The sequence below is a fragment of the Mytilus californianus genome, unplaced genomic scaffold (genome assembly GCF_021869535.1).
Source record: "Mytilus californianus isolate M0D057914Y unplaced genomic scaffold, xbMytCali1.0.p SCAF_3, whole genome shotgun sequence".
Classification (NCBI taxonomy): Eukaryota; Metazoa; Mollusca; class Bivalvia; order Mytilida; family Mytilidae; genus Mytilus; species Mytilus californianus.
Window position 1 is genome coordinate 24,395,884 of NW_026262679.1, and position 25,500 is coordinate 24,421,383.

Sequence of the window (25,500 nt, forward strand, 5' to 3'; positions counted from 1 at the left end):
CATCATCAAACGCTTGATTAACGCAGAAGACGTACCGGAAGTTATGGAAATGACGAAAGTGCATTCATGAACTTTACGATGACTAATTTGATACTGTTGACATGAAACACGAACTCCTTAAATAATGTACTCCATAAGAAGATGGTTATTTAGACCAAAGGTTTCGTATCGTTTCCTTTCGTTCACATATGGTTTGGTAAACACTGATATTGACAAGTAGACACAAACGTAAAGATTCAAGATATATCATATCTTTTTGTCGGATTTTGTCGTGGCTTTGTGTTCATGAGTTGTTTATGTTTACTAGCATATCCTGTTTAATACACTCCTGTTTTTTCTTATCATTATCACGTTGCAATTTTAGTTTATATTTATTACCTATGAGAAACAGTGTATATAAATTTTATTAATGTATTATTTACAGACAAAGCTATAAAACATTTTTTACTAGGAAGTTCTTTGTTTACATAATTTCAGAATCAACAAGCTGGAAAAGATTGTCAACCTTTCAAAGCTCAGAAAGGATTGATAGTGTGTCTAAGAATTGTGCTAAAACGCTGTATGTTGTGTTTTGGATCTGCATTAAAACATTTTAAGACTTTCACAGTGAGTGGTAATGTTGTCTCATTAAACTTGAATGAAATAACAAAAAATATACTTTATAAGTGTACAAAAAGAATTTAAACATAATTATATGTGTATACCAGATTGTGATTTGACTATATTTCTATCAGGCAAAGTCTACTTAGATGGATTCAAGTACTTATACATCCTTTGCTTTCATTTTGTTTTAGGTTTAAGCATTACTGATGAAGAAATTAAAGAAATATCAATAAAGGCGCTTACATGTAGTATGCACCATATTCATTGGGTATTATTTTCATTTTGCATATTTATTTTAGAAATCTGATGCAGCCCTGTTAGCCAAGTTCTATTTTACTGATGAAGAGCTCAACCAAGTTGCTGCAGAATTAGATAGCTTTGATGGTCGAAAAGATCCCGAGAGATGTACAGCTTTAGTGACAAAGTTAAGGTCCTGTCAGGACAAAGTATTAAATGTTATAGAGAAGATAATCGTAGATGCCATACCAACACTGAAAGCTAACCGTGATTTCAGGGTTAAGTTTCCAGATGATGTCCTGCAAGAGAGTTTGGCAGGACAGTTGTGGTTTGGAGCTGAGGTTAGTAAAGAAAAAATATTCATAGCTTTTGTAAATTTAAGGAGATATAGAATTTGACCTATGGTTTAGGTACAGCAGTGTTCTAGTGGTATTTTAGCATTATGATAATGTGATGCCATATTGCATGAATGTCAGTCAGGGGTACTACTTGTACAAGTAATTTTTATTTACTTGAAGAAGTAAATATTGATATACATATATAAGTAAATTTGTAGGATACTCATACAAGTGTATTTTATTTACTTGTATAGGAAAAAAAAAATTGAGCTTAGTTATGTCCCTTAGACACAAATGTTAGACATTCAGAATTTTTTACTTATACAAGTAAAAAAGTCATCCTATCTTCTTTTCTTGAATTCTTAGGACTTCTTTGCTCTAATAGAATTTTTGATTGTCTGTCCTTTGCAGATGTCTTTACTAATCATTTAAGTGTAATTTCATGGACAATGAAAATCTCATTTGTCTGTTATCTTCAGAACACTGCTCATTTACAAGCCCTCAAGGGGCAATTTTTGAAGGCCTTTGCGCAATTTTTTTAGAAAATGACGCAGTCAATTTTCTTTTACCATTGACCAGACTTCCAACCCGCATTCTGAACTCGGTTCCGTATTTTACATACTTAAAGTGAATGTTAGTATGCTCATACATTGGTAAAAGAAAGACAACTCCAGCGCTGCAAATGTACATTTAAAATAACAGATGGTGTTGTCTCCCTTCAATATGTCTTGTTGTGTACAAAATGGCGGTCATTAACCTTCGTGACCGTCGGACAATTTTCAATCATATTGTTGGAAATACAACTGGAACAGAATTAAATTTGTAATTTTCATTCAATAATTTCTTAACCTGTCATACCTGCCAACTTGCACGATTCAGGCGTGAAATACTCAATTTTGACCCCTTGTCACGATTGCACGATTGTGATCATGTAAAAACCTCTAAACCACGATTTTGTTAAAATCTACTGTACTCAATTTCGAACTTTCCTCAAAATTTTCCCAAGGGAGACAACTGTGATCAGCCAATCAATATGGTTGTTTCTCCTGATCTTCGGGTATTGTAAACTGCAAATGTGCTAAATTTTGAACTTGTTAGGAACTCAGAATATTGTAGAAATTGTGATCATGGCAGACCAATTTTCAATTACAAGAAGGTTCTTACACAGCTTAAGAAGTAAATCATGACTGATTGACAAAGTTCAAAGATACAGTTCAACCATAAACATAATAAACAGTAGCTAATGGACAAATTTTAGTCATTCTTGAAATTAAATTACCAAATCAATTAAAGTACAATGTTCTATCTTTTAATTTTCACAAGGAATCAGATATATTTCCTTCTTTGCACATATTTTTATATTTGAAAAGTCAACAATCACTTTAATATTCCTGTGACCAATAATCTGATAATCCACCTTTAAGGTTCATATAATATACACCAACAAAAATGGCTGTGTTTACACCATGAAATTTTCTCTGAATGCAGACAAAACTGTGTAATTCTAATAGTTTTAAATCCTGGCAGCACCTGGCCACAACTCCTCTTTTTCCTGTGGTACCTGAAAACAATAAACCGGTTTGGTACATTGTTGAGGTCTGAAAGTGACTTATAACTGCCAACAGCCACATTGTTTGGACTCTGGTAGAAAGTACATCAGACTGTTATCTCATTGGCAATCACACCCCATCTCCTTTATTTATTACGGGTCAATTACTAAACATTAAATCATTTGAAAAAAAAATAATTTTGCAATAATTTAAGTTGTCATTTTAAGATTTCAGTGTAAACTTGCTTACTACAGGCTCTTCACAATGAAATTAAGTTGTATAAATGGTGTCACTTTGTTTGTAATTGTGAAACTAGTATAACAATACTATTGTCTAAATCTAAAGAAATTGATCATGTTTAGCAATGTTTAGGTAACTGAAATAACAATTTGATTATGTCACTAGGTCATCTGTAACTTATTTCTTGAATAAGGACTATGTTGGGTATAAGAGCTTTCCTACTACAGGCTCTTCATAATCATTTTGTTAAATAATTCTACAAATAAGGGAAACAAATTCACATATTACTTTGAATATTGTAGATTGTTCAGGTAGTCTTGAGCTATTTCTTTGTACAGCAGAACAACTAGTAGTTATTTTCACTTCACACACATGTATATATATATCTTGACAAACAAATAAAAACACTATAGATTGTGGAAACAATTCATATCTATTCTATTAATCATCCTACCTACCATAAACTGAAACGTCGCCTAAGATTCAGTAGGTAAATTAAGTAAAAATCAAGACCTGCATAAAAAATATCCCAATATGAGAGACAATGGCGTCATTTTTACTTAGAGCTTTCAGCTCTTTGATTTGTTGAATTAATGAGATGAAACATTGAACTCTAATACAAAATTATAAGCTAACCTGAGAAAAATTGTTAAAGGCATGTTTTTACATCTCAAAACTTGAGAATTTTTGTGGGATTGTAAAAAAAAATTACTTTTAATGAGATGAAACATTGAACTCTAATACAAAATTATAAGCTAACCTGAGAAAAATTGTTAAAGGCATGTTTTTACATCTCAAAACTTGAGAATTTTTGTGGGATTGTAAAAAAAAATTACTTATACAAGTAAATTTTTGAGAAAATTAAGGGGAGATTATTCAAACATTATAATTAACTTATATAAGTATATTTTATTTACTTTTTCAAGTAAATAAAGATTACTTGTACAAGTAGTACCCCTGACTGAATGTGATTCTACATGTGTATCTGAAATATTTGTTCTTGTAGATTGTGTTATGAATGGATGCTATAATTTCTAGATATAAGATGGTGTTTAAAAATTAATTTTTTACCAGGATGGAACATTACATGTATATATGAAATTAATTTGGAGAAAAAATAACACTACAGACTACACATGCTACATCTCTATAGTTAAATTTTGGTTAACTTGTGGTATGAGGTTGCTGTTTAATGGCATCTATTCCACACCTTTTAACTTACTATGTATAATGTAGTCTTTAAATAAATGATATCTAATATTCAGACATTTGACCATCACCATTTTCTTATTTTACAGTGCCTTGCTGCAGGTTCCAGTATAATGAATAGGGAACTAGAGAGTGCCAGTATGAGACCACTTGCCCGTGCCTTAACTAAAAATTTAGACAGATTAAGATCATTACTAAGAGAACAATGTTTACGTAGTTATTCTTATAATGAAAGGGTAAGAATTTTCTTATTACATGTAGCTGACGCACAAATGACAAGGATGCAATAAGGTCCTTTTACAATCTTATTTGGTATAATTTTTCATTAAAATTTGAACTTTTAATTATATCATTGATAGATTGATTGTGTGTTATTTGTTTAATGTTCAATGTAAAGATATATAATCCATCGTATTTCTTTTTATCAGTTTTTATACGCCCGTTTACGGGACGTATTATGGTATACCTCTGTCCGTCTGTCCGACCGTCGTCAACATTTCGGACATTAACTCAAAAACGCTTTAACCAATTTGCATAAAACTTTGGTGAATTGTTTATATCTATTGACGTGAGCTCCCTTTTGTTTTTTATAAATTTTAGATTTTACGTTTTCGAGTTATGGGGTTTTATTCATTAAAAAAAGGGGGATTTTCCAGTTTTTGGACAATAACTCAAGAATGCTTTCACCAACTTGCAAGAAATTTTGGTTAATTGTTTATATCTATTGACATGAGCTCCCTTTTGATTTTTATAAATTTTAGATTTTACGTTTCCAAGTTGTGGGGTTTTATTCATAAAAAAAAAGGGGGATTTTCCAGTTTTCGGACAATAACTCAAAATGCTTTCAGCAGTTCTCATGAAACTTTGATGAATTGTTGATATCTATTGATGTAAGCTCCCTTTAGAATTTTATAAATTTTAGATTTAATATTTCCAAGTTATGGGGTTTTATTCATTAAAAAAGGGGTGATTTTCCAGTTTTCAGACAATAACTCAAAAATGCTATCAGCAATTCTTATGAAACTTTGGTGAATTGTTTATATCTATTGATGTAAGCTCCCTTTAGAATTTTATAAATTTTATTTGTTTATAGTCTGACAACAGATTTACTAAGTATTGTGCAACAGCATAGTGTATTGCACAACAGCAAGAAATCTTTAATTGAATATAAATTCAATTCATATAACCAATTTCAAGTTCTTTGACTACATTTATTCAGAAACTTATAATATGTCAAATACTTAATTACAATCCAAATTCAGACCTGTATCAAGCTTGAATATTGTGTCCATTTTTGCCCCAACTGTTCAGGGTTGGACCTGCGGGCGTATCCAGCTGCGCTCAGCGAAGCAGTTTATTAGTTAAAGCAGACATTTCTTTGTGTTTATAGATTATAAATTAAAATATTTGTTTATATTTTTTCAGATTAAAGAAGCGTTGGTGATTTTTGATAAATTGTTTGCAGAATTTGAATATAGGTAATTATTTGATGACTCTGAAAACAGGGGAATTAATTAAAAGGCAGAAATCATTTTTATCAAATTTAAAAAAAAAATGCAACAGTAAATTCTTATTAGTTATGTAAAACATATTAGGACCAACTTAAATTTTTCAATGAAGTCAAAAGTGAAAAAAATGTCCTTACAAATCAATAGGAAAATAAAAAAAGTTACCGGTATGCACAAATATCTGGTGAAAGGCAAACAACAGACTTCAAATGCTTTTCTGAAATACAAAGGGATGTGTATATATTGAACACTTTATAATCAACCAGGAAGACTATTTAGAAATAGAAATTATCAGAAGTTCTAAGACATTTAAAAAAAAATTATAGTAACTTTTTGGAAAATTGTATAAAATGATTTATGTTTAGTATGATTCATCAAGTTATAATAGTTTTCCACTAATCACTGAATATTGAAATGTGAGGTAGACATGGTGTTCTATACACAAGTATTCTTGTATAATTATTTAAAAAGCTATAAAAGTGCCAACAGAATGATATGCTCATAAAATACAGAAAAAATAGAAAAACTCTTAAAGGCTATATTACTGTATGATATGTCTACATGTTATTACTTTGTAGTTATGTTAGTACTATGGTACCAGTGAAGAGCAAGAAAGAGTATGACCTACTCCAGGAGATCACTGTTCTGTTCTCTGAAACAGTTCAGAGGTAAGGGAAACTATATTTATTTGGACAAATGAATAAAATCAGGAAATTTTCAAAGGAAAACAGTGAAAAGGTCATCTTGTATGTCAGTCTTTAAAGGTTCTAAAAGTTTAAACATTTGAGGCATATTTTTTATGGAACCTTTTTTCAATAATGTTAGCTATATGCATTTTGCACATGAGGACAGTTTGTATCCAGACTTATGTTCTTCCTACTAAATGTGCCAACAATAAACCTTTATTTACAATTGTGAATTTAAAACATCTAGAGAAACAATTACTTTCATAGAAATTAAGATTTTTAAACATTTGACAAAAGAAAAATTGATAAAAGAAATTTTGACTTTCTTGTAAAACATTTATGCAAAAATGATCATGTTTTCAGGGCATTAAAGATAAAGTTATTAACTCAGGACCAGATAGATGATTGTGATCCAGCTTTAATGTTTACAATACCAAGACTAGCAATGGTTTGGTAGGTATTAAATCCACACTTTAAATATGTTATTAACTTCATATTATATTGATAATGTTGGAAGTCTTTTAGCCCTATTCAAGACAAGGGAAGTAATTTTTGAATAGGATCAATGCTTTTTGGTACAAGATAAAAATAAGGAGGCATGACCACCAATGAGACAATCATCCAACAGAGACCAAATGATCAGGATCAGAGACCAAATGATCAGGATCAGAGACCAAATGACCAGGATGTAAACAATTACAGTTCACTATACTTATAATGGAGACTCAGTGAAATATAAGTAGACGTTACACAGTTTTTTTTTACGAGAAATTTCAAACAAAATCCTGGAATAAATAGGATATATTCACAAAGTTTATTGTGGATGATATTGTTTTATAATAAAACCTTTAAAAAATCATTTCTGATAGGATCAGGATTTAAATAAAACCCAGAGAATTAAGGTACACTGGTACTAAAATGTCATAGGCCAGCACTGGAACAATTTTTAAAGAAACAGAAAATACTAACAGACAACACCACAATAAAAAAAAAAAAAAAAGACCAACAAATAAAAGTCTATAAAACATTACACATAAAATTAAAGATTGGCCAACATTGACCCTGCCAAAAACTCTAAGGACTATATATATATGGTCATTGTTTTTCAAGAATATCTTTTTATTGACACACAAGCTTATAAAGTTCATAACTTTCTTACTAGAGTTTCAAATCAACACAGGCAGTATCACGTTTTTTTGTTCCGCTAGCCACATTATTATATGAATAACACATAGACTTATTGTTTTTAGTGGGCTACTTATTTATTCTAATGGACCATTAAATCCTATATGTGATAGATTGGAAATGTCAGAAATGTTCAGACCGTTCCAGACTTTGTTGATCAAAATTAAGTAAGTATAATGTCTTATGTACTAATAAGAGGAGAAATGGTATGAACTGTGTTCTGGTCCTTCCAATTTCAAATATATGTATAAAAAATTTGTATATAATTTTATTTATAAATGAATAGAATAAAATAATCTGATCATTTAGTGCTGAAATGACAGATGTGATGGATAAATAAGCATTAATTTCTTACCTAGAATGTCCATTTTACACCTAAAGTTTATCAGAATTAAATATGAGCCTTATTTAAAAAGATGTTTTACTCTTGCCTGGTGTCTTTGTGTAAGACATCTTGTGAATATAAAGCTGTGACTTATATCTAAAAATCAGTAATTAGGTCTCAAAATGATGCTTTTTTTGAGATTTAATACAAACGATATATGGCAGATTAATGTCTTGTGATCATTTGAGGGCCTATATTTGATAGATTTAATACCTTTTAATTTTTGAATTCAAGGTATATAAAAATGGCCTTATCAGGCCTTCTTTGCTGCTAAAAATATCATTTATAACCTTATTAATCAATCTAGGTACATGTATCTGTTGAAGGTATGGTTTCTCTGGGTCATATGGTTTCCTCAGCCAATCAAAACATTTATATATTTACTATCCATTGATACAATAATGTACACACACAAGAAACAAAATTAAACTTTGGGTAACAAACAAAATGGTTTTTAAATGTTTGAGAAATCAATCAAGCACCAGAATAGCATAAAAAAAAATTTATATTTCTTTGTAGAGAATTATTGCAGACACTGTCACCACAGGAGCTAGCATCGTTAGAAAAATCCTTATGTACAAATGAACCAGTGGAGAAAGTTATACCAAAAACTACTTTGGTGAACCAGAACTCTCAGACTGATCCTGGCTTCGAGGATAGTACAGAAGAGGCTGACAACAATGCAGATATCACTGTTACTTTGGAAAAAACTTTGGACAATAAGTCTTCCAATGAAAGGTTAGACAAAATAAGCCAGTTAGATGAATCTCAGCAAACATTGTCACCAAGTGATGATAGGAATTTTATTTCACATTTGAATAAATCTGAAAGTCGTGACTCTGGACTGCAAAGTGAGAATACCAGTACCTCTGGCACAGTTTCTTGTGGGGTTGTCTCCCCTGAGGAAGAAAATAGATTTTTGGGTACAAATGAAGTTTTGGATGATACAAACAGTGCAACACCAAAAGAGGTGGACATCTGTGATAATGAAACTGTTGCTATGACAACAACCAGTGCTCACAGCACAGAATCTTTAGGAGATAATATTTGTGATACTACCGATGCAGAAAACATTCATGACATATGTCTTTCAATAATTAACGATATAATTAATAATTGTGCAGGGCAGCCTTCTAATGACTTTAATTCTGAAATTCCACAAATGGCATCATATAATTTGTGTTCGGACTGTGATAAACAAACTGAGGATTTAAATTTGGCGACAAACTTTGAAAATAGAAAACAGACTGAAAATCAACCTGATGTCAAAGTAGCATCAGATTCTAAACATTTACAGGAAACAGAAAATGATCCCAGTGCACAAGGTTGTAGTCAAGTTTCTTCGTCAGAGGCATCTAAAATTGACAAAAAACAAGGATCTGAACCACCTCTTGATGAACAACAAAGTTGTAGTACTTCAAGGTCTCATTCTAAACCAACACAAAGTTGTAGTACTTCAAGGTCTCATTCTAAACCAACACAAAGTAGAAAACCACCTATAGATAGAATTCATTGTAAAACTGGATCCACCGCAAAATCAGGAACACGGGAAGTAAAACCTGAATCAAATGCTAAGCCAGAGACACAGAAAGGAAAAAGTAGAACTAATAGTACAACACAGGAAACACATAGAAATAAAACTGGACGACAAGATACGAGAGTTAGACGTGTTAGATACAATGGAACTATCAGTAACACCTTCTCTAGTGTACATGATAATAATTATGACTGGGAAAGAGAAAGGTCAGTAATGGGAATAGTCATTAGAAATGTAAAGTTGGTGGTTAGGATCATACAAAATTGCAATAGTTCAGCTTGTATTTTTCAAAGCCTAAATGAAAAAGAAATTAATACTTTTATAGTACTAAATGCTACAACTATATTAAGCAACTGGTTTATAAAATGGGAATTTAAATGATAACTGTGTTTATTGATTAAGGATTTGGGATTTGATCATCTTGAATGCCAATATTTTTTAACTAATTTCTCCATTCCTTGCTGTCTTAACAGAAAAAGGAAATTGGAGACAATGTTTGTGATAAGAAATTAATAAAGGCATAAAACAATACATAGAAAGCCTCACTCTTGTAAAAGAATTAAATCTAAGTGAAATATCTATTTGAAATTAACAAAAACCAATATGAATTAGAAACTTATTATATAAAATTTAAAAAAAAAAATTACATTATTTTACTCCCTTTGCCATGCTTGTTTTGATTGAAAAAAAAAGTAAAAATTTATCAAAAATTGAAATGACAGTGTACTTTTATAAAAAAAATCTAGTTTTCTGAAAATGAAATAACTCCTAAATAATACATGTAATATTTCAGTAGTGATAGCAGTGGTAGTTCAGATACCAGTTCTTACACATCAGATAGCCAAGATGATGAAGAAATAGAACTTGCTGTCAAAGCTGCTGCTGTGGCATCAAAGAAAGAAATCCGGTCCAGATTTCGTAGTAGTAGTGATCTTATCCACAGACTATTTGTTTGTATATCAGGTAAGACTGTGATTCCCTTCACACAGATCATACAGAAAAAGGCTTCAGCAACAATATAACAGTGATATTATACAATTATAGCCTTTTTATGAGGTCGATACGAGGTTATATTGACGTAGAGAAGCATATTGACTGAGCACGAAGTCCGAGGTCGATATAACATCAAATTGATCTCAACCAAAGGCGACAAATGTTATATTATTAATCAACAACTATTGCATGAACAATATAATATTGGGGATTTCTAGAATGTATTTTTAGTAACATGCTGTATGCCCTATGCGATATGCTGTTTTTGACCTATGAAAGCTAAACACAACAGTACTGGCATACAAGCTGAGTAAGTACAAATGTACATGTGAGCAAGTTTTAAAGAATCACAAATCCTTAAAAATATTCGATTAATAATATTAAGAACTACCATACTTGTACATGCAATGTGTAAAAACATGTCAAGAATTTTAAAAATGCAATTATTTATTAAGGCATACTGTACCATAATTCTAAACTATGTACATGGTACCTTCCTAATTTTCCAAGGTATATGGTCAAGGCATACAGTTTCCCAATGATTATTTCTCAGAAATGCAGCATTTGGGAACACTTTTAGCATGTTTAGTTTTACCTGATTTCATGCTTAGCTTTAAATTTAGTTTTCCTTGTCCATACTTTTTCTTTTTTGTGACTACGTAGTTGTGCATATCGACAGGAAATTGCGATTTAATTTTTTTTCTAGGAGTTACACCCCTTTGAACTTATTTACTTTAATGTACTACTGCAACAGTTTGTCATCGCAACTCCTCTGATATACCACAACAGAATTTCATGAAACCTTTGTAGATAATAAGGACATACTATGTAGATGTGCATATCGACAGGAAATTACGGTTCAATTTTTTTTCTAGGAGTTACGCCCCTTTGAACTTATTTGCTTCAATGTACTACTGCAACAGTTTGTCATCACAACTCCTCTGCAACCACACAACAGAATTTCATGAAACTTTGTAGATAATAAGGTCATACTATGTAGATGTGCATATCGACAGGAAATTATGATTCAATATTTTTTCTAGGAGTTACGCCCCTTTGAACTTATTTGCTTCAATGTCTTCTGCAACAGTTTTTCATCGCAACTCCTCTGAAACCACACAACATAATTTCATGAAACTTTGTAGTTAATAAGGACATACTATGTAGATGTGCATATTGACAGGAAATTATGATTCAATTTTTTTTTCTTACACATATTTTATTTCTCCAATGACAATGTGAGGACGTGGGGTATGTGAGCGTGCTCACTAAGGTTCTTTAATTTTTAAAGAAGTAATGTCCCTTTGAAATGTGAATTCTATAGAAAATGGCATTGAAGGCACTCTCAAGTGTAAAATTCCAGCCAGATATTGATAAAATTTATATCAAAAGTTTATTTTAACAAAAAAAAATCTGGGCCGATCAACAATTTTCAAGAGAATTATACCCCTTGGAAACATTAATTATATATAAAATTGTATTGTTAGCACTACCACACCAACATTTCTTGTAGGATTGTTATGTCATTGTGAGTTTTGGGAAAGTTTCAGAACATTTCATATCTTATTGAAACATGTTTGTTCATGTGTGATCAATTGTCATTTAGGTGTAGCAGATCAGCTACAAACTAACTATGCAGGGGATTTAAGAAATATCTTGAAGAGTGTCTTTGATATGAATTCATCAAGTGAACCAGATGAAATAGAAAGTGTAGGAACGAAATTTGATAGAACACAACAAATTCAGGCTCAATTACAGGCTGCAAGAGTCAACAGATATAGGCGTAGCAATAGTAACCATAGTCACAGGAGTAGAGGTGAGTCAAATGTAAACATAATCTTCTTTATGGTTGTACCATACAAATTTGTAAAAAGTTTCTTAGGAATGGCACTCATAAATAGCTGATATAAGTGTTTCTATCATAACATCATTTGCAATATCACTCTATAATTTAATTTTGGATGTAACGCGTCTTCTGATTGGCTGACGTTGTTTTGTTTATCAGCTCATAGACATAATTTTGTCATGTGACCGTGACGTCATCAACGTTTTTTCATGGTTTACTCCGGTTTAAAATGGAATTTAGAATTAAATTATAAGAAATGACTGTAATATTTTTTCTGTCTATTTGAAATAACATAATAAATGTGGTGCACACTTTAAAATAACCCGCTACGCGAGTTATTCAGTGTGCACCACATTTTTGATGTTATTTCTTCATAGACAGAAAAAATATTACAGTCATTCCTTAAGTATCTTAAGTTGCTTCTATGGTTGGTTTCTCTAATAATCCCTGCAGCTGCCTTGATAGTGTCCTGGTAGCTTGCTCACCTCAAGTGTTGATCCTATCCTGGTCAAACCAAAGATTTTGCAGCTTTTTTGCCAATAATGCAACAGCAAAGGCTGGTTGATTCTTGAATCAGGAAAATATTCTCGGTAGGATGACATGCCTTCCGGTGGACTTGTACCCTATAAGCTAGAATGTTCAAATCTGGCATGTTTTAGAAAAAAAGCAGGGTTTATGGTCATATTTCACATTAAAGTGTCATTTTGAATTTTTATGTAATATTTCCCAGTGGATATTTTAAAAGCATCTATCCATTATTATAAAAGTTTCTTCCAAGGGTACCCAATATATTAAACAGTCCTCAGCTTGATGGTAAAGAATTTATGTATCGTTTTTCTCCTTTTTTTTAGACATTAATTCAAAGTAGTTTATGATCTAGTCAAGTTCGATAATATGATATGAGAAAACGGAAATTATATTTTATGGATCATTGCAGCTTGTTCTATATGTGGGTCCTTCATTTTAGTTTAGTATTCTGCAAATTTTTTTACCAATGAAATTTTGGAAATGTAATTCTGTTCTAACCAGTTTTTGTCCATGCCAAATACACACTTCAACGTTGCATGTTCACCTAGGTTAACTGAACTCCAAGAAGTTGATTTAATTAACCGCAAGGTTAAAGAACAAACATCCCTGACCCAGGGCTTCCAAAATTATTTTTAGCCAGCCGGACATTTTATATATTATCCCGATTTTAATCCCTTAAGACTAAATAAACAAAAGGCAATTATGGTATTCAGTTGCTGAGTTGGCCATCCCAATGATTGACATTAAAAAAAAACGATATTAAACTTTCTTTGATTCAAATTCAAAGTTCTGATGTAAACTGTTAAATTGGCAGTGCATCATTCGAAGTGTGCAACATCAGCGTACTTATATCTGCCTTAGACTCTTTATTTGTGCAAAAAAACGTTGTCAAAAACTTTACATTCGTTAAAATCTTATACCGGATGTTATCTTGACAATGGTAAAACATGGACCAGAGACGGATATGTAAATTCCGTGTACGTTTGCAAAGCATGAATGAGTGTACGTAGCTCTTTCTACGTTATTTCTTCAAGAAAATATTCGAAATAAACGTGAGATAAAGGTATCAATGACAATTTAAGCATTTTTTGAAGAAATTAGGATGCATAATTAAATTTCACACCTGCGCACATGCACACACGTGTACTAGTTCAAACAGAGACATGTCTGTGGTTCAAACAACGTGGTTATGACGATTTTTCATTTTCACCTTTTTAATTTTTTCATCAAATCATATTTGTAAACGTATTTCTGATATTTTAAATCTTTTTGACTAGTTAATTAGATGCAAACCGCTGAAATGTAAGAAAATAACTTTGAATAGACCGATCAATGTCCGGTTCAAAATAGTTTACCTGTCACCTGAACAGGTAAATTTCAGCTGTTTGACAACTAATTAGCCTTGATTAAAATGAGAAGGTATTAAAGTAGGGGTTGTTTTGATAGTACTTAATGATCATGTCACTTTTATGACCGAAAATGTGTGGCTGTTAAAGACAAAAGGTTGGGTCAAAAAGATCGCGAAATTATGTTAAAATGACCGTCTCTTAAGAAAGCCTTGAAAACTAAAAAGTAGTTGACCGTTTCATACTTTGCCCAGCCGGACTTTTACCGGACATTATACAAATGTCCGGAATATATGACCGTTTTGGAAGCCTTGCCCTGACCCCTGAAGTGTGCTTTTAACAGAGATTTACCTGGCTATGAGCTAGTGCTTGATAATAATAGTACGAAATTATTGAATGTTACTTTTAAAAATTAATATTGGTAGCATAATATCATTTATTAGACACTTGATCTTTCTACGATAGAAACACATACTGGTTGTGAGCGTCCTACCACAAGACAATGGAGTCAAGTGAAAGAAATTAAGGTTTTCATTACAGGTATAAAAATAACAAACCAGGACATTTTCTAAAGGATATCATGCAGATAATAATACAAAATCGTTCAAACCAAACTACTGGGACTTAATTTCTTTCACTTGACTCAATGATCTGGTGGTAGGCCGATTACAATTAGTATGTGTGTCTATCTGTAACAAGGTTATGTCCCCAGACTTTAAGGCAAGTTTTGAATATTTTGAAGTCGAGATATTTTATCAATAAATTCACCAGGGATCATTTTATTTCTGAAAAAGGCAAAACATAAAGAAGTAGTGACAATAAGTGGCGAGATTCTTATCTTAGGACAGGCACATATATGACTTGGTTAAACTGGTTTTTGTCGAGCCTGCGACTTCTGTCGCTGAAAGCTTGACATAGGGATGGTGATCCAGTGGCAGAAGCGGCAGCGTTAACTAACTACTTAAAAGCTTTATATTTTAGAAGGTGGAAGACCTGGATGCTTCATACTTTGTATATAAATGCCTTATGTTATGAAGTTTCCGTCTGTCATATATGTCCATGGTCCTTGACTTCATTTTCATGGTTCAGTGACTACTTGAAAAAAAAGTTCAGATTTTTTGTAATGTTAATTTCTCTCTTATTATGAGTAATAGGATAACTATATTTAGTATATGCGTACCTTGCAAGGTCCTCATGCCTGTCAGACAGTTTTCAACTGACCTCGACCTTATTTCATGGATCAATGAACAAGTTTAAGTTTTCGTGGTCAAGTCCATATATTAGATACTATAAGCAATAGGTCTACTATATTTGGTGTATGGAATTATTGTAAGGTGTACATGTCCAACTGGCAGGTGTCATCTGACCTTGACCTCATTTTCATGGTTGAGTGGTTAATGTTAAGTTTTTGTGTTTTGGTCTGTATTTCTTAAAACTATAAGCAATAAGTCAACTATATTTGGTGTATGGAATGATTGTAAGGTGTATATGTCTGTCTGGCAGGTATCATCTGACCTTGACCTCATTTTCATGGTTCATTGGTCAATGTTGAGTTTTCATGGTTAAGTTTGTTTCTTAGATACTATAAGCTTAAGGTCAACTATATTTGGTGTATGGAATGATTGTAAGGTGTATGTGTCTGTCTGGCAGGTATCATTTGACATTGACCTCATTTTCATGGTTCATTGGTGAACGTTAAGTTTTCATGGTTTAGTTTGTTTCTTAGATACAATAAACAATAGGTCAACTATATTTGGTGTATGGAATGATTGTAAGGTGTACATGTATTTCCGGTATAGTTTATCTGACCTTGACCTCATTTTCTTGGATCATGTTAAGTTTATGTGATACTTGTAGTAAAGCTTTACATTTAGGACTATCAACATAAAATTAATGGTCAGTAAAGCAGGCGAGACATTTCAGCTGTGCACTCTTGTGTGAATATTCAACTCTCAATATTTTTTTCCTGATCAGTGGAATTAAAAAAAAATATTTAAATGTGACAAAGTATTTTAAAAAAATTATGTAATGTGACACCATGTAGCCACCTATTTGATAACAATGTTACCAGAAGGAAACACGCACATGACATTCACTAACAACATTATTTTGATAGAATTGTAAAGTACTGAAATTATAACATTTCTACTCCTAGAACCACCAGAATGGGTACCAGATGGACAGGCAATCAGTTGTACATCCTGTCAAGCTATATTTACTTTTGTAAGGAGACGGCATCACTGCAGAAATTGTGGAAAGGTTAGTAAACTATAAGTCATTATGCTTCAATATTGTAAAACAAAATACAGATATAATGCTGTAGTTTGTGGGTGTGTTATATTCTTAGATAAACTTTTAAAAAAATTACCAAAGTAAATGTAAAGTATGCAACATCTGAAGTATGGACAGATTGTGAATACATTTACATGTTAATCTCAAACTAGGTCACTTTGTACACACTAGTTCCCCCTTTGAAAATAATTTCTTGCACTGAAAATATGAATTCAATATGCCCCACTCAGATTACCTAACTCATTATACGTTAAGCAGACTTTCACACACTATCCAACTTTCAAAATTCCAAGCCCCTCTTAAAATAAAACTGCAAACTCGCCTGACTCGCAATATGTTTTACAAACTTTTCACACATTAGCCATGGCCCACTTGCAAAGTAACATGCTGCATTAAAAAAAAATTGCAACCCCAAACCACCTGCAATAAAAAACATATAAAAGAGGGACGAAAGATACCAGAGGGACAGTCAAACTCATAGATCGAAAACAAACTGACAACGCCATGGCCAAAAATAAAAAGACAAACAGACAAATAATAGTACAGATGACACAACATAGAAAACTAAAGACTAAGCAACACGAACCCCACCAAAAACTGGGGGTGATCTCAGGTGCTCCGGAAGGGTAAGCAGATCCTGCTCCACATGTGGCACCCGTTGTGTAATATACTCTGCTACATAAAAGATAATTATTCATAATTTGCGACCTTAAATAATATATTATAACAAAGGATTATGAATCCACATATACCGGTAGGCATGCAAAGCAAAACATAATTTTGATGGAGACACTGTCAAAAATCACAAGTTACATGGGCATCATTACTATAAAAACCAATGGTGATATGATATTCACTCTGAAGCATTTTTAAAGCAAAGTTGGGAATCCTAGAGCTAAAATATTCCCCTTTACTGGTGTGGTGATATTTTGGCTATATGATTTTATTTATAATAACTGATTTCTATTTACATGTATATCATTTCAGATATTCTGTGGACTGTGTTCCAACAATAATGTACCCCTCCCACACTTTGGACATTCAACTCCAGTCCGAGTCTGCAACAGATGTTTTATGTTCCAAGTAACACCGTTTGTATCAGAAAGTTAAGGAATTCTGTTCGTTTCAAACATTCTCAGAGGACACTGAATGATTTACTGAGTTACTTATTAGCAGCTGCATTTAAATTTGTTATACTGATCTATTATACATCATCATATATTGTAATTGGATTTTTGTTTGCCATATCATGCCATTCACTGTTGCAAAAAAGAACATAAAAGCCAAGAAAATAATAGTTTATACAGTCGAAATGGAGATGCAAAGAATAGTTTTCTCATCATTTTCCTACAAACATTAAATTTTCTACTTTGAAACTTGCTGTTTCTGTAATATATTTGTTTTACAGACCACGTTATTTTTCATCATTTTATATCAGAATAAGAAAATAATGAATGAAGAAACTACTATTTTGGTGGATTATAGTTAAATGGGTATCACATGTATGATGGGGAGAAGAAATGTGTTGTTCTGGTTATTTATTATTTTACATTTTCTAACTGAAAAGTTAAATCTGCTAACATGCTTTTTGTCTGCAAAGGAACATATCAGATAGCATTCATATTAAACAAAATATGTGAATCAGTTTTAATAATTCTATATTAGTAAACATCTCCACACATCACAAGGCACAAACCATTTGAGGTAGTATTTATCTAAATTAAAATTAACTTTAGTTTTTTCTAAAAAATATAATTATCAATAGATGAACAAAAGATTTGGCAGATCAATCAGTGTGTAAAATTTATTTTCAGTAGTAATTTTAATACTACATGGATGTTACACCTTTGCTGGTACTTTTAAGTAAATCAGCTGTAACCATGCATGATTTACACCATTCCAAATATTAACTGGAAAAAAAAATAATGAAAAAGTGCAGTCATGCTGGAAAGAGAATGGATGATGAGGGAAATAATTTCTTACCTTTTTAAATTTAGTGCAGGATATTGTAACTCAAATAGGTGCTTGCTTATTCTATAATGTATATAGTAGTGCTAAAAGTAAAAGAACATAGTGATAAATCTCCACAAGACTTCTGTTGCTCACCTGGATTATTTTTATAAGAACTATGAAATATTATGCAGGTCTATGATTTTGTCTTATTTATATTCAAATTGCTGTATTATTTTTTAGTATTGTTATTATTTCTGAGATGGAAAAAGTATAAAATGGAAAGTTTTTGTATGTTTATTCTATATTTATTAAATGATAATAAAATATTAGTACATAATAGTATAATTTAATTGTGGAAGTTTTTAAACAAATTAATAAAATTTTGATAAAGCATGTCATTCCTTCAATCTACATACAATGAAGTATTGTGAAAAAGCCCATAGTTGTACAAGTTCTCTATCATTTTAAAAAAAATTGACAGAATTTGGCATCAATAATTTGAGATTTGTGAATTTTCAGACAGAGTTTTAGTTTGTAAGCTGCAGATTTTCTTTATTTGATACATTTTAAATATACATAGATGAATTCATCCCAAAATTAACCTGAAGACAAACATTAGTTAACAGGAAGGCTTTTTTAAAATCTAGAGACTTGCTCTTTATATTCATTTTCCAAGCATTTAGATATTTACAGATATATATTATATTAATTTTTTTGTGTGCTTTAAGCTATGATAATTTTGATATTACCCCGGTATTACATTATTTTAAGTTATAATAAATTTGTCATTATTAAGTTCATGTTTTATGTTATGTAAAATTAAGTTATATCAGTTTGTATGGTGCTTTCTGTTGCTGTGTTTTGCCTCTTTTTGTTTTGTTAATTTAGCATTTTGTGTTAGTTCCTGTGAATCGTTATGTTTTATTTGTTAACCCATAGTTTACTGCTTAACACAATCATTTCTTTTATTTGTATAAATTTTTATACTATGCATGTGTCATGTGTTAATATGCTTAATATTTAATCATTATGTTGATCATGAAAAGATAATAGTTTTGTATCATGACAGTTTCATTAAAACATTTTTGGTCATTCATTAAGCACTATACAAGCTTACATATTTTTGTGGTATGATATATAATACATTTGAAACTAAAAATATTGAGAAATAATCTCTGGTTCTTCTCTTTTTCCATAATACTTTGCATATAAAATATTTATATTGAAATAGAAATCATGTTTTTAACTGAAATGTTATAAACAGTCCAGTCAATTTTCTTTTGCAAGTTACTTGCATTTTTTTTTAAGTATTTTTTTATTCCAAACATATGGAAATTTATTTTTATCTGTCATAAGTACTAAACATCAATGATAATATTAATTATTAAATTAGATCATTATATATCTTATATTTTTCTTCCTGCTAGAATAGTTCCATTAAAAACAATACATGTATACAAAATTTTGTTAACACCCCTGTCAGCTAAAGGCACTCCATTTATATGGTTAGATGGTACATGTAGACTAAATATTTCAATCTCACCACATTTCTTACTAATAACTAGGCAATGCTTACTCTACTGAAAGGGGAGATTTTTTTCTTTGATAAATCTGTTACATAAAAAAGAAAAATAAATGTCTGATTTCATGTAGTCCTGAAGGGTTCAAGTAAAGAAATATTTTCTGCAGTTGTAAAAAAAAAAGACATGAGGTTTTCAAACTAGAAAAAGACACATGAAGACACAGTGATTTTGATTATCTATTACATTCCAAAGCCAAGGTATAGGGGAGGAATAAAATTGTCTTTATCCATACATTCTTACAGGTATAATTGTCTCTACCTCTTAAAAAATGCATACACAAATAAATATATATACGGTACAAAATCACAGAAAATTGTTATGACACTACCAATGAAGGGTATATTACAATGTACATCTGATGAATGTGGTAGATTTTGTCTGCCTTGAGTTTCAGTGCACAGTTTCATCTTGTTTTAACTTGAAGTTAATTTGCATCATCACACACAACAAAAACATTATTTTACAAAGTTGCACATGGTCTGTTTCTGTCTTGTTTAGACATGTCTTTTAAAACATTTTTTAGATCCATTTCATCTTGTTTTATCTTGAAGGTAAATTTGCATTATCACTCACAACCAAAATAAATCTTTACAAAGTTGTGCATGGTCTGTTTCTGCCTGGTTAAGGCATGTCATTTAAACAAATATTTTAAGTGTATTTATTTTTCTCCGTGTACAGGTCAACCAAGTACAAGATATAAGCATAGGATTTCCTTTTAAAATATGACATAGGAAAGTGTCAATACAAACTCAGTTATGCTGAAAAACTTAATTTAACATTAATTTTCATGCCTTTTTAAAAGACTTAATTTTAGAGTCATTACAATATATAAATTTTCTTGACTTATTTAATGCTTTGTTTCTATAATCTTTAAAAGTTTGATCAGTATAGTGATTAAACATTATATTCTAAGGGTTGTGTATGCTATGGTTGTAATATGTCTCTTGATTTTATCAAATAACCACCATTCAATAACAATATGTGAAAAACAAGGTTTCCATAGTTCTGTATACCACAATTTCATAGAGATAACACTAAAAAGACTTTGCACCAATTCAGAGTAAGGCATGAAAACATTTGTAATAAACCCATGTATAAATTCACTCAATTTTAGTGTAAAACTTTCTGATTGTAAAATTCATATTCTTCAAAATACATGGTCAATATCTCTTGACTCCAAAAACTAATCAGAAGTAACCCAGAAAATTGGTTCCATAAAATGTTATTTTGATTCAAAACATTTAGTTCTGAGGTCTTAATGACATTGTGACTGACAAAACATTGTAAAATACTGTCTATTGAATATATCAAAATACATTTCTGTAAAGACGGTGCTATCCTAATTGAAAAATTTCATTAATTTCCAGGGTAATCCACCCCTTGTAAACTCCTTTCATTCATTAATTAAGTCTCCCAAACGAAGTTTGGGAAGACTTATTGTTTTTGCTCAGTTCTTATTATTATTATTCTTCTTCTTCTTCTTCTTCTTCTTCTTCTTCTTCTTCTTCTTCCGCCGCTTTTAAATTTGAACTTGTCCGCACCCGTTCTCCAAAACCGCTTGTCAGATTAACTTAGGGTTTCACAATATGTTAGACTAACATGTCTAGTGGTGCAATCAGGGTTTTGTTTGTGCAATGGGGTTTATAAAGGGGTACTTTGAGGGGCAAAAAGAAAAGAGGGTTTTACTAAGGAACCCTATGGGATTTTATTTTTTAAAATTTTCAAATGATTATAAATTGAAAACCGTTTGTGATAGACACAATCTTTTTAATTGAAAATGTTCTAAATGATAAAGCCCATTAAATGAAATTCAGGGTTAGTCCCCAGGGGTCACCCCCACCCCCTGCCCTTTAAGAAAGTTCTAATACCTTGTAAGTGGTCAAGATCCCCACCCCTAAACCATATATATTCTGGTTTGTCATGCTAAGATTGTTTGAATGATATACAGGGTTAGTCCCCAGGGGTCATCCCGACCCCCTGCCATTTGAGAAAGTTCTTATATCTTGTAAATGGTTGAGATCCCCACCCCTAAACCATATATATTCTGGTTTGTCATGATAAAGCACATCAAATGAAATACAGGGTTAGTCCCCAGGGGTCAGCCCCACCCCCTGCCATTTAAGAAAGTTCTAATATCTTCTAAGTGGTCAAGATCCCCACCCCTAAACCATATATATTCTGGTTTGTCATGCTGAAATGGTTTGAATGATATACAGGGTTAGTCCCCAGGGGTCATCCCGACCCCCTGCCATTTCAGAAAGTTCTAATATCTTGTAAATGGTTGAGATCCCCACCCCTTAACCATATATATTCTGGTTTGTCATGATAAAGCACATCAAATGAAATACAGGGTTAGTCCCCAGGGGTCACCCCCACCCCCTGCCATTTAAGAAAGTTCTAATACCTTGTAAGTGGTCAAGATCCCCACCCCTAAACCATATATATTCTGGTTTGTCATGCTGAGATGGTTTGAATGATATACAGGGTTAGTCCCCAGGGGTCATCCCCACCCCCTGCCATTTGAGAAAGTTCTAATATCTTGTAAATGGTCGAGATCCCCACCCCTAAACCATATATATTCTGGTTTGTCATGATAAAGCACATCAAATGAAATACAGGGTTAGTCCCCAGGGGTCACCCCCACCCCCTGCCATTAAAGAAAGTTCTAATACCTTGTAAGTGGTCAAGATCCCCACCCCTAAACCATATATATTCTGGTTTGTCATGCTAAGATGGTTTGAATGATATACAGGGTTAGTCCCCAGGGGTCATCACGACCCCCTGCCATTTGAGAAAGTTCAAATATCTTGTAAATGGTCGAGATCCCCACCCCTAAACCATATATATTTTGGTTTGTCATGATAAAGCACATCAAATGTTATACAGGGTTAGTCCCCAGGGGTCACCCCCACCCCCTTCCATTTAAGAAAGTTCTAATATCTTCTAAGTGGTCAAGATCCCCACCCCTAAACCATATATATTCTGGTTTGTCATGCTAAGATTGTTTGAATGATATACAGGGTTAGTCCCCAGGGGTCATCCCGACCCCCTGCCATTTGAGAAAGTTCTAATACCTTGTAAGTGGTCAAGATCCCCACCCCTAAACCATATATATTCTGGTTTGTCATGCTAAGATGGTTTAAATGATATACAGGGTTAGTCCCCAGGGGTCATCCCGACCCCCTGCCATTTCAGAAAGTTCAAATATCTTGTAAATGGTCGAGATCCCCACCCCTAAACCATATATATTTTGGTTTGTCATGATAAAGCACATCAAATGAAATACAGGGTTAGTCCCCAGGGGTCACCCCCACCCCCTGCCATTTAAGAAAGTCCTAATATCTTCTAAGTGGTCAAGATCCCCACCCCTAAACCATATATATTCTGGTTTGTCATGCTGAGATGGTTTTAATGATATACAGAGTTAGTCCCCAGGGGTCATCCCGACCCCCTGCCATTTCAGAAAGTTCTAATATCTTGTAAATGGTTGAGATCCCCACCCCTTAACCATATATATTCTGGTTTGTCATGATAAAGCACATCAAATGAAATACAGGGTTAGTCCCCAGGGGTCTTCCCCACCCCCTGCCATTTGAGAAAGTTCTTATATCTTGTAAATGGTCGAGATCCCCACCCCTAAACCATATATATTCTGGTTTGTCATGCCAAGATGATTTGAATGATATACAAGGTTAGTCCCCAGGCATCACTAATGCATATAACTTTACTGGACCAAACCAATTTTCACTGGACGTTGCCCAATGTCAGGCGACCCTGGGAATAACGAATTATGGGAGCTTCGTTTGGGAGACTTCGTAACAGCATCCTGTTACAATCATTTCTTGTTCATTAATATAATTGGCAACAATAAATTGAAATTCATGAAACAAATTTTGGATACATAAAAAATTAATTTGTCAATGTTCTCATATTGTCTGAAATATATAGTCATAACTGGGACTGCAGGTTTTTAATTATCTTCTCTATGAAATAGTATATAATATATGAAGCACAGTGATAACTATAACTGCTTTAAAATATCTAAAACATAGAATTAATTTAACTTGAAGAGGTCACAGATTAAGGTCATTAATATATTATTTTTTTCTCAAGCATGTTTCCAGTTTGGGACAGAAGCTCACTTTGTCAATGCATACGTCTTCTGAGTACATATCTATCTAAAACATTACTGAACTGTTTCTACAACAAAAAGGTTTGAAGATCATCTATGCTCATTGACAATTTTGATGTTCTGTCCACATTCAGAATTGTTCAAAATGTCAGAATGCAATATGCAAAATAAAGCTGTTGGACATTTTTATTAAATGAAAAATGTCTTAAATTACAGATGAAATGAATTAAAACCCTTGTTCCTGAAAAAGGGTTTTTAAAAGTGCGACCACACTACAATTTCAATGATACATGTAAAGATTTAGAAATAAAGGATAATTTTAAAACCTGTTTATTGTTATGTAAGGAATCCATTAGCAATTCCATTGGCATGAAATTGAACCATGTGATATAAAATGAAGAGAATACAGCATGTATTACATTGTAAAATCCAGTTTAAGTTCTTAGATAATTATCACCCAATGAATTTGAGGTGAGAAAATTTTTCATGTAAAATCACTGATGATTTCATTTGGATAATTGTTCCTTTATACAATATTTATATTTTAAAGACAATGATGAGTTTATGATTGAGATACACTTCAATTCTCTAAAATGGAAATTTCAATTATGAAAATAATCTAGAAGGAGAAGGTACGATAAGGCCATATTTTTGGTCATCTAAATTCAAAAAAAAAAAGCATTACTAATCTTTTAAATACGTCCTTTAGATGTTTACAAGGCGTTAATTTGTATGACATCAGTATTTATATTGACATTTGTCTTGCATCTTTGCTTTGGAGATTAAAACGTCTTGCATTTAATGCAAAATTGCAAAAAATGCCAAAATAGCCTTATTTTGAGATCTTGTTATGAATATTTAGATATGAGCCAAGGCTTTATCCGAAAAGATATTTCACTACACAGTGTCTTAGAAGATGATGAAATTGTAGGTAAAATATCTTTTTTCTTGAAAACCTTGACTATTATTCAATTTTATCAAAATCTATGTGTCAAAATGGCTATTCTAGGTCAAATATGTGAATTTCAACATGCTTATGATATCAGTGGCATTCACAGCTGACATTTCTGAACTAAAATAGTTTTGAAAGGAGTCTAGATAATGAATCTTATCATACCTCCTCTGGTTAACAGCTAATGTCTAAATGGTCATTTTCTGTTCTGTCATAGATAGATTTTTAGTTTGTATGCAATATATTTTTGTGAAATAATCAATTTCTCTTATAGGGTGAGATTTTTTTCAAATTGTGATGTTAAAATTAGGGAAGAGTAAAAGATTGAAGATGTTATTTGATACTAATGCCTTTATTTTTCTTTGTACAACATTCATATTAAAATAAATCTATTATA

General features: G+C 31.9%; 1 protein-coding gene across 2 annotated transcripts; it reads left to right on the top strand.

Moving 5' to 3' along the window:
* The first annotated feature begins 35 nt into the window (after positions 1 to 35).
* On the top strand, positions 36 to 25,500 carry LOC127734186 (lateral signaling target protein 2-like). 2 transcript variants are annotated; one of them, XM_052243920.1, is made up of 12 exons: positions 36 to 160; positions 903 to 1,181; positions 4,267 to 4,413; positions 5,603 to 5,655; positions 6,264 to 6,353; positions 6,735 to 6,824; positions 7,622 to 7,723; positions 8,461 to 9,684; positions 10,275 to 10,441; positions 12,078 to 12,287; positions 16,347 to 16,450; positions 17,471 to 25,500. In XM_052243920.1, the coding sequence occupies exons 1-12, from the start codon at positions 125 to 127 to the stop codon at positions 17,591 to 17,593; spliced, it is 2,625 nt and encodes an 874-aa protein (XP_052099880.1). In that variant the 5' UTR covers positions 36 to 124; the 3' UTR covers positions 17,594 to 25,500. The 2 variants fall into 2 exon arrangements, with proteins under 2 accessions (XP_052099880.1, XP_052099879.1); XM_052243919.1 differs by having other exon boundaries at positions 37 to 160; positions 10,272 to 10,441.